At 38.6% G+C, this 11372-nt stretch overlaps 1 protein-coding gene across 6 annotated transcripts in view; it reads right to left on the minus strand.

The window, feature by feature from the left end:
• LOC109897470 (CUGBP Elav-like family member 5) overlaps window positions 1–10111 on the minus strand; it is a 367555-nt gene extending 357444 nt beyond the window's left edge. For 5 of the 6 annotated variants that reach the window (XM_031833234.1, XM_031833231.1, XM_031833233.1 and 2 more), the window contains exon 1: window positions 9670–10088. In XM_031833234.1, coding sequence (XP_031689094.1) covers window positions 9670–10027 — 358 coding nt within the window. In that variant the 5' untranslated portion in view covers window positions 10028–10088. Of the gene's footprint in view, window positions 1–9669 lie in introns of all 6 variants that reach the window. The other variant, XM_031833229.1, reaches the window with a different exon arrangement.
• Between the last annotated feature and the right edge of the window lie 1261 nt (window positions 10112–11372).

Genomic DNA, 11372 nt, shown 5'->3' on the forward strand with positions numbered 1-11372 from the left:
GATTAAAACATGTTCAACTAGCTCACTAGTTATTATTGCATGTATTTTAGTGACCTAAATCATTTCATCTTTGTAAATGTATGTTCATCTTACTTTGCTGTCATGCTTAGCCAAACAAAGCGAACAATAAAGCATTAATGAATTAAAAGCGACTCGTTCAAGGTCTCCCTTGAAATACAACGATTTTTAAATCAAAGCATTTCCTGGTTAAATAAAGGTTAAATAAATAAGAAAAAGACATTCTTCATTTCTTATTTACTGACAAATGATTCAAGTTGCACAGTTTGTGTTATAATAGTAAGATACAGTGCCTTCATAAAGTATTCACACCCCTTGACCTTTTCCACATTTTGTTGTGTTACAGCCTGAATTTAAAATGGATTCAATTTAAAATGATTGTCACTGGTCTACACACCATACCCCATAAAATCAAAGTGTAATTGTTTTCTCAAAATCTTTACAAATATATAAATAATCTAAAAGCTGAAATGTCTTGAGTCAATAAGTATTCAACCCCTTTGTTATGGCGAGCCTAAATAAGTTCAGGAGTAAACATGTGCTTAACAAGTCACATAATAAGTTGCATGGACTCATCACTCTGTGTGTAATAATAGTGTTTAACATGATTTTCTCGGTACCCCACACATACAGATCATTGTAAGGTCCCTCAGTCGAGCAGTGATTTTCAAGCACAGATTCAACTCCAAAGACCTTGGATGTTTTCCCTGGTCTTTGTAGTTGAATCTGTGCCCGACTGAGGGACCTTACAGATAATTGTATGTGTGGGGTACAGAGATGAGATAGTGATTTAAAAAATCATGTTAAACACTATTATTACACACAGAGTCCATGCAACTTATTATGTGACTTGTTAAGCACATTTTTACTCCTGAACTTATTTAGGCTCGCCATACAAAGGGGTTGAATACTTATTTACTCAAGACATTTCAGCTTTAATTTGTAATTCATTTGTAAAAATGTAGAAAAACATCATTCCATTTTGACATTATGGGTTATTGTGTAGGCCAGTGACAAACCATCTCAATTTAAGCTTTAAATTCAGGCTGTAACACAACAAAATGTGAAAAAGTCAAGGGATGTGAATGCTTTCTGAAGGCTACCACAAAATCAGTGACGTCACTGTCAAAAACAGTCTGTGATGTTACAACATGGACCCAAACTCAAATGTATAAATTACAAAGTATACTCAAGAGCTTTCTTCATCACTCTGTGGCACCATGACCAAATCACATCCCGAAACAAAATAAACTGTGAATAGGGGGTGTAAAATAAAACCGAACACAAATGGTCATCCAACCCAAGCCTTAATACCGCAGACATCCTTGATGGTGACCTCCAGTCCAGACAACGGCTGCAAAACCACCACTGTGAAATCACCCACAACCAAGGTTAATGGGAACCCAATTCATTTCATATGCATGTAGTTGGAACTAGAAGGGTTATCAGACAACGTCTCAAAAGCCAGTCCATGTTTTAGACTTGCCCGTGTCCCTACTCTAAGCACCCTCTGAAAGCAACAACACTGGGTGAAAAGGCTACATATATTAACATGATTCGTTTTTGATATTCTAGAGCTATTCAAGCATTTCCAATGCATATTTGTAGTTTTGTGGATTTGCACCATATCCTGACATATTCTGAATCCAGATGTCTTTCTGACATAGGGATTACTCCGAATATCACATATTTCCTACGGCCGGACACGTATTCATTCATATTATCCTGAGATAAGAGACATCCTATTTTCTCTCTTCATGTTAACAAATACTGACTGTATACATCGCATATCTGTGTTTTCTCAGCACATTCCAGATAATAGGCTAGATTGATTCCAGAGATACCTCTCTTGGCTGAGGTCCATATCCTGATCTTGATATGCTTTTTGGTATGCTGAAAATAAGGATGATTTCTGATGCATTTCTGAATTTTCAGCAAATGCTCAATATGAACTCCATATTTTTCTTTCATGCACAAATTATTTTTGGATTCCCTCCAGATATTGACTTATTAGATATCCTGAGAAAGGCCTACAGTGCATTCGGAAAGTATTCAGACCTCTTCACTTTTCCCACATTTTGTTACGTTACAGCTTTATTCTAACATGGATTAAATCAAAATGTTCCTCATCTACACACAATACCCCATAATGACAAAGCAAAAAACAGTTTTTTCAAAATCTTTGCAAATGTATAAAAAATGTAAAACAAAAATACCTTATTTACACCAGTATTCAGACATTTTACTATGAGACTCGAAATTGAGCTCAGGTGCATCCTGTTTGCATTGATCATCCTTGAGATATTTCCACAACATGATTAGAGTCCACCTGTGGTAAATTCAATTGATTGGATATGATTTGGAAAGGTACACACCTGTCTATATAAGGTCCCACAGTTGACAATGTATGTCAGAGTAAAAACCAAGCCATGAGGTCAAAAGAGTTGTCCGTAGGGCTCAGAGACAGGATTGTGTCAAGGCACAGATCTGGGGAAGGGTACCAAAACATTTCTGCAGCATTGAAGGTCCCCAAGAACATAGTGGCCTCCATCATTCTTAAATTGAAGAAGTTTGGAACCACCAAGACTCTTCCTAGAGCTTGTCGCCCGGGCAAACGGGCAATCGGGGGAGAAAGGAGAAAGGCCTTAGTCAGGGAGGTGACCAAGAACCTGATGGTCACTCTGAGAGAGCTCCAGAGTTCCTCTGTGGAGATGGGAGAATCTTCCAGAACCTTTCTCTGCAGCACCACCAATCAGGCCTTAATGGTAGAGTGGCCAGATGGAAGCCGATTGACATCTCTAGAGAAACCTGAAAATAGCTGTGCAGCAACGCTCCCCATCCAACCTGACAGAGCTTTTCTGCAGATAAGAATGGGAGAAACTCCCAAAATATAGGTGTGTCAAGCTTGTAGCATCTTACCCAAGACGATTCGAGGCTGTAATCGCTTCCAAAGGTGCTTCAACAAAGTCCCGAGTAAAGGGTCTGAATACTTATGTAAATGTGATATTTCTACTTATTTTTTTATAAATTTGCTGTTGCTTTGTCATTTTTATAAATGTGATTTTGCTTTGTCATTATGGGGTATTGTGCGTAGATTGATTAATATATATATTTTTTAATCCATTTTAGAATAAGGCTGTAACATAACATGTGGAAAAAGTCAAGGGGTCTGAATACTTTCTGAATGAACTGTAAAAGCATGTTTAACTTGACTTTAGCTATATTTCTTAGATGATAAAAGCAAGACTGGACAACGTTCTTTACATGCAGCTTGATCTTTAGGTCAGGGTCAAAGAAGACAAAGGTTTGTTGCCTTAGGCTTTACATTGATGGACAAATGACCAAAGCTATTTACAATCTGGGTTATAGCAAGGTGGGTCCCAAATAAAACAACCTCTGATTGCTACCATTAAGCTGTAGAAAATGGTCAGACATCCAACATTTTATGTCAGCAAGACACTTTGATGGTTAGCTACGCTAGCTTGGTTAGTGGGTCTGATTGGTAAATAAAGCTGTGTGTCATCCGTCTAGCAATGAAACTGAGTGTTATGATTGCGGGTGATGTCACCAAGCAGAAGTATGTACATGGGGGAAAAGGACGGGGCCCAGACTTGAGGTACACCATAGTGAATAGGTGCTGGGGATGATAGCCATGCTCACTGAGAAACGTATGCCACATACACTACCGGTCGAAAGTTTTACAACACCTACTCATTCAAGGGTTTTTCTTTATTTTTACTATTTTCTACATTGTAGAATAATAGTGAAGACATCAACACTACAAAATAACACATATGGAATAATGTAGTAACCAAAAAAGTGTTAAACAAATAAAAATATATTTTATATTTGAAATTCTTCAAATAGCCACCCTTTGCCTTGATGACAGCTTTGCTTTGATGCCAAGAGTGTGGAAAGCTGTCATCAAGGCAAACGGTGGTAGTGTAGATATGACCTGAACCTGTCGAGGGAAACGCCAGAGATTCCCACACACTTCTCCAGCCGGTCAACAAGGATGTTATGATCAATAGTATTAAACCCAGCACTGAGATCCCAAAGAACTAGAATAGAGCATTCACCGGCAGCCAACAGAAGTTATTTACTGAATTTCTATAAAGCAGTTTCTGTGCTGTGGCATAGCCATGGTAGCCAAAAAAATGGGCAACTGGGCCTGCCCAGCATTTTTATACATGATCCTAAGCATGATGGGATGTTCATTGCTTAATTAACTCAGGAACTACACCTGTGAGGAAGCACCTGCTTTCAATTTACTTTTGTATTTCTCATTTACTCAAGTGTTTCCTTTATTTTGGCAATTACCTGTAAGTACATTTGCTCCCATCTGTTTTCCCAGAGGGGTTCCTGTCATACCTTGGCGCAGCGCCGTGATCCTTAGCTCCTTCCATATGAGCAGCTTCAATATGGAGGAGAGGGGCATCCCTTTAAATCACATACTGTATGAGAGGTTTGGAAACATGTCTAGATTTGTTTTTGTCAACACTCTGGTACAGTTACATAATCTCAGTGGGGATACTGGTCTTGTCTCTTTTTAATACCATTTGATTTGGGTGGGCCTATATGCTCTTACAGCACCCTGTAGCTTGAATCTGCCTCCCTCCATCTCTCCATTATTGCTGGGCTACTACCCCCCCTGTGGAGCCCATCCATCAGAGTGGGGAAGAAAAAAATGTAACTTGAATAAATATTTCATTAGATTATTCCTATGATTTAATGTGCTTCTGACTGGCTTGAGTCTACGGCAATATCTTTGGTCCATTTATAAATGCATTAACACAATGATCCTCCTGACACTAGCTTAATATTGATACTCAGCAGGCAGATGAGAACAGACATGTTTGTATTGCCTGTCCAGTATGCTGAATCACTCCTGCCACCCATCCTCCTCTCATCAAGTGTGTGTGTGTGTGTGTGTGTGTGTGTGTGTGTGTGTGTGTGTGTGTGTGTGTGTGTGTGTGTGTGTGTGTGTGTGTGTGTGTGTGTGTGTGTGTGTGTGTGTGTGTGTGTGTGTGTGTGTGTGTGTGTGTGTGTGTGTGTGTGTGTTTCAGTCTACACAGCTAAACCTGTATCTGTATTCAAAAGCAGATCTGATAAGATTGACACAACCTATGCAACAATAACCCTCTTACTAGCCACAGAACAACACAGAAACATACATGTGAAAATGGCTTTGTGTGCTTTTCATATGCGAGTCTGCAAATAATTAAACTGCTAGCATACCTAAATCAAGAAAAATACAATTGCAACCTTCAGGTAGCCTTCACACACACAGAGAAAAATGAATATTAAACTGAAAGCCTGTTGTGTGAGTGGAGCCTAATTAAAAACAACAGGAGAAGTTTTCACTGTGAGTGATAAATCCAACATCAGGAAATAGTCGACCTATTAATACCAATTGGATGACAATAAATAGCTGGCCATCGACAGTACAGGCAGAATAAATCATTTGAAGAGGGAGACTAGACTGCATGTTTAATTGGCGAAGGCAGCCACTGTTTAGGGAGACTAGCAGCTGATCACCCGAGAGACTGAAGCTTCAGACAATGCACATTTGCTAATCCTCTCGAGTCAAGTTATTATAGCCACGCATTATTATCACGCTTCACAAACAAATTCCTTGTTTTCCCTGATGGATTACCAGAAAGAATCGGTCGAAGGGAAGGAAGGGAAGGAAGGGAGGAAAACAACAGACTATGAATATAATGTAAATCAAAATGACAAAATATGACACACAACTACTCAGTAAATGTAAGGACAATTTTTTTTTCGATGAATGCAATTTAGCTTCTCTGGAAAATGTGTGTGTGTGTGTGTGTGTGTGTGTGTGTGTGTGTGTGTGTGTGTGTGTGTGTGTGTGTGTGTGTGTGTGTGTGTGTGTGTGTGTGCGCGTGTGTGAGTGCGTGTGTGCGTGCATATGCGTGTGTGTGTGTGCGTTCGCGTGTGTAATTTTGAGGAACAATTAAACTATTAGATGACATTCCTAATCCTTTTTCGTTTATAAAGCATTAACAATAGAAAAACCAGTGAAGTGCAGAGGACTAGTACTAGGATGATTTCATACTGGAAATTGTGTGGCCAGGATTTATTACATTCCAAGTAAACTGATTCAACTAAACCCTGGCTATTTGACATGAATGAATAAGAATAAAAATTGACTTTGACATTAATATTTTGGGTCTGACCTCTAAAATGATTTACTTGAATGGGAGTACTAATCATTTTTATTATTGTTTGGAGAACGACTAATTTAATCCGTTAAATGAGTTGATGAGATAGGTCATTCAATTTGATTTTATTATCACATAATAGCAGAGACGATGCTTGTCATATTTGAGGAAGTAAGTATTCACTAACAAGAATGTAGCCTTGATTGTATAATATTTCCACAGAAATGGCCATGTTCCAAATAAAATCTATACATTTACATGGATTAATTTAAGAGGAAATGTTTTACCTTTAGTAATATTCCTTCACTAATTAGTTTGAGGTAAAATGCTTATGCGACTTCCGTACGATAAAACAACAAAGGCATAAAGTTAACCGGGGTATTTCAGCACGGAAGGCATAAACCCACAGTACTAAGAATAAACGCAAAAAATAATTGTTATTGAAAGCTTTTGCATAGAACATTTTCAGGAACTTGTTTTAATTGACAATAACTTTGTAAAATGTCATGATAAATGTGCCAAATTGATGAAGATAATAAATTAAAGAGATCGAACCTGTACATTGTAAACTACAGCTGTTGATGTCACGACTTTTGTCAATGTACAATTCAAAACTCATCAGTGAATCATCTTTCTGACACACAGAGAAATTCTACTCATATATTCCATACGCATTCCACCATTCAGGGCCGGACTTCAATTATAACACAACAGTTTGTTGAGAACCAGAACCAAGTACTGCAATTCTTATGTAATGCAGTGCAATAACGTTTCATTCTTTGCACACAAATACTGTCTAGTGTGTGAGGTTGAGAAATACTCCTATTATACAGACAATCACACACACACAAACAAACACCTCTCACAGAATTATAGCCATATGTAGGTGTGGGGCATACTAGAGTCCTCTCTAGCTATTGACCTCTGACTTTTGATCACCAACCATAGGTGAGAGAGACATTTGGCATAGCATGAGCTGAATGATTACTGGCTAGTTATTTCACTTCATTAACAGAGACACATTGGAAGGGACATATTCTAGGTGTGGCTCATCACTTACACCAGATACAGTTTGACATCAGAAATCACAAATGTGATTTACATTTGACCAGCCTTATCGCACCTGTGGATAATGTCAAAAGTGATTTTGGGTTGATAATGTTGTACACCCATCAAGACATTGTCCATAATGCAGTATGTCTATAATTATATTTTTACTTTCAGAAATGTAAACGCGTCATGTTCATCGTAGCCTATTTGGAATGGCAGAAATGAGTGAACATAATGGCATAATAATGCCAGGTGGCTGCAGGTAGCTTAGCGGTTAAGAGCGTTTGGCCAGTAACTGAAAGGTTGTTTGTGTGAATCCCTGAGCTGACTAGGTGAAAAATCTGCCGATGTGCCCTTGAGCTAGGCACTTAACCCTAATTGCTCCTGTAATTCGCTCTGTGTAAGAGTGTCTGTTAAAATGTGTCAGAAGTGGCATTTAAAAGATTACCTGTGATGTTTATATTTCTCAATATTACATAGACATTCACCTGCTAAGAAGGGAAAGCCTTTATCTCAGAGCTTTCATTTGGTCACAAGTCAACTGATTCTGCCATATCCTTTCCTGCTCAATGCGTTTGGGCTGTCAGGACCATGGACAGCAACGGAGGCCCAATTCCCATTGATGGAAATATCAACTAACATGGTGCATATTTGAACTTATTAATAGCCTTATTTGATCATTAATCACAATTGTGTGATTGTAAAGATTTTTTTTAGATCTTGGTGTCTGGACAGCATTTGGTTTTACACTAAATCCATGGAAGTATGCTATGTAGGCGAAATGATCCTCTGTAATACTGTAACATCAAGAATCCTTAGTTATTGGTGGCTACAGTTTCCATGAAGAAGTTTTATGATGATGATGAAGATGATGATGATGGACGATGCCCTACACTGCATTAGAAAACAAACATTGAATCTTAAAGCTGCAGTATGTACATTTTTGCACGACAAGACCAAATTCACATAGAGGGGCGGCAGGGTAGCCTAGTGGTTAGAGCGTTGGACTAGTAACTGGAATGTTGCAAGTTCAAACCCCTGAGCAGACAAGGTACAAATCTGTCGTTCTGCCCCCGAACAAGGCAGTTAACCCACTGTTCCTAGGCCATCATTGAAAAGAAGAATTTGTTCTTAACTGACTTGCCTAGTTAAATAATGGCAAAATAAAAATGTGTTATAGATTTGTCATTGTCATTGAAAGCAAGTCTAAGAAGCAGTAGATCTGTTCTATTTGGGTGTTTTCTATGCTCCCCTTAAGTTTTGTTTTTGTGTCTTACACGTTCAGTTTTGTATGCCATCTTCAAACAGCTGTCACATAAACTGAAATTAGGTGAACTATTAGAATTTCAGCAACAAGAAATGTTGGAGAGTTTCTGCATAGCGCATCTTCAAAGGGATAGTTTGGGATTTTGGCAATGCAGTTTGAAGGAAGTTTCTAACACGCATTAACGCAATGACTGCTACTGTAGCACGCTAGCTGTTCCTGTAGACTTCCAGCCATTGTGCTAACGCTAGCAAAACTACCTCTCACTTCCTTCATATTCAATGCAAATACATAAAAATGGTATCCACGAGTTCATCCGCCAATGGGGATAAAGGGAATCGTTGACTAAATCCCAAACTATCCGTTTAACATTGTCTTTTTGTTGGTGACTTATTTACATTCACCTCCATAAACCCAACATGGCAACACACCATAGCAGCAGCAACACTGCTGGCTGCGCGCAGTAAACGTTTGTCATCTCTTGACAGTCCTTGCGTCCCTATTTTGTACATTTTGGCACCGAATTTGTTTGGTCTTGGGCTTAGCTTCTACTTGAGCAGCACATGGTGGGATGTTACAGAAAGCATATGGATAAATAAAGGATGCTGCCTGTACATACAATTTGGGAGAGTCAAGGGGGGGCTCTTTTAAAATGTATCCCTTTTAAGCGCCTCTGCCCCAGTTCTGAGAGAGCGTTATGAAAATACAAATACATTGCATGCATTTATATGAAATATTATCACGGTTGAAGTCTGTAAACACTCAAGTCGTTTGGATGTGTATGCGTGAAAGCAATAATATAAGCTAAGAATCCGCGCGAGATCACTACAACTATGACATCTCCATATGTGCATGCCCATGGCCATATTAGAATATTTGGGAACATGAGACCACGATGATTAAAAGTAGCCTAGGTTATCATGCATGTTTGACGAAAATTAGTATGCAATAATTATTCCTACAATTCTCTACAATCATTTAGCTCTCTAAATGTTGAGTTAGACACACACACAAAAATGGTGCGTAATGCAAGAGTCGCCAGCCATTCGACTGGCAATTGAAGGCTACGTAATATTGTAATTAAACGAAATACAGCTAATTGTACTAGGCTTTGCTATATGCCATTGGATGGGGGGGGGGGGCACACGTTACCTTTGTGCATGCCGGTGTATCGGTCCTTTAGAACTGTCAGTTCGTGGATTTTCCCGAACTGTTCAAACAGAGGTTTCAGGTCTTTTTCCTCTAAGTTCCGCGGTATCTGCCCGATAAACAGCTTTATGGCATCTTGGTCTTTCATATTGCCGCTCTCCGGATGAATGGAAATGGATTCTGACCCGTTCATGGGTTTAGGAAATGTGATCTGGGAGTACTGGTGCTGGTGAGGGATAAGTAGTAGTGGTTGTTCGGTAGGTGGTGCCCCAGGTCCAGTGAAAACCAGGCTGGTGTGAGCGGGATGGGGCTGATGTGATTGCTGCTGCCTTCTTGTTTCAGTCTGAGTGAATCTGGCCATTCTGAGCTGGGAGCACACTGGATAATAATGACAACACAAACACGCACTGAGAGAGAGCAAGCACTCAGCTGGAAACCAGGCTCACCTTCTATCTAACACACAATACTATTCTGTTAGCAGCACTAACGATGACATCACTTTTCTATGATAATGAGGTAACCTTCAAAATAAACACCCGCATTTCAAAACATTGCAAAACTTATTCAAAATATATAACATTTTGATCAATTTGTATTGTTCTTATAACCAAATACAAGAAGGAATTTATGGCAAAAAAATGTAATATGTTAAAAAAAAATAAAAAATAAGACCGCTATTGAAATATACAATGTTCAGACTGGTATGTTAACAATATTGGGCTTGTAGTGAAAAAAAGCTATTATTTGTGCAGATGTAAAGTGTTGTTGGGAGTACTCAGTAGAGTCTGTAGAATCTATATAGGGTGTCATTTCATTGGGCACTGAATAATACGGAGGGTTGCTGGCCTTTTACTACATTCCATTACAATGATCTTTTGAAGTTATATCTGAAGCAACAAATTGTGTTAATGTGCCCTGTGTCTTTTGCGAGTCAGCAATTACAGTCTGTCTTGTGACAGCAGAGAGGTTATGCCAAATGTTTCTAGAACAGCCAACAACTGGTGGGGTTTTAAGCATGTGATAGTGAACTTAAACTCACATTGGACAGTTATAGCCATACAGTAGATATCCAACATATAGTCAGTAGTAGTAATTGCATTACATTAAATATTAAGATGCAGGATTTTTTAAAGCCAGCATGAAAGAGAATTAAAGGATATACTACTTCCAATTCAGAAACATCAGGCATTCCAGTATCTGCTAATGCATGGTGTTGAGATGGAAGTGACACTAAACTATACAAATGGGTGCCCCCATTTTAGAAAACAGTCAGAAGGTATTAGTTGTGGTGTTTATGTGTGCTGTTCTCTAAAGCAGTCTTATCAGAGTGCAATGTAAATACGCTTTGTCACAATGGCATGCGAGAGTATCTTTTACATTAATTAACGGAGGGGAAATTGCTTAATTGAAAGAAGTTAAGGTTGCTGATAATGGGCCTCTGTACACCTATGTAGATATTCCATTAAAAATCAGCCGTTTCCAGCTGCAATAGTCATTTACAACATTAACAATGTCGACACGGTATTTCTGATCAATTTGATGTTATTTTAATGGACATAAAGTAGCCTTTCTTTTATAAACAAGGACATTTCTAAGTGCCACCAAACTTTTGAACGGTAGTGCATTTTGATTTGTTTAACACTTTTTTTGGTTACTACATGATTCCATGTGTGTTATTTCATAGTTTTGATGTATTCACTATTATT

Source organism: Oncorhynchus kisutch, linkage group LG10, assembly GCF_002021735.2.
Source record: "Oncorhynchus kisutch isolate 150728-3 linkage group LG10, Okis_V2, whole genome shotgun sequence".
Lineage (NCBI taxonomy): Eukaryota > Metazoa > Chordata > Actinopteri > Salmoniformes > Salmonidae > Oncorhynchus > Oncorhynchus kisutch.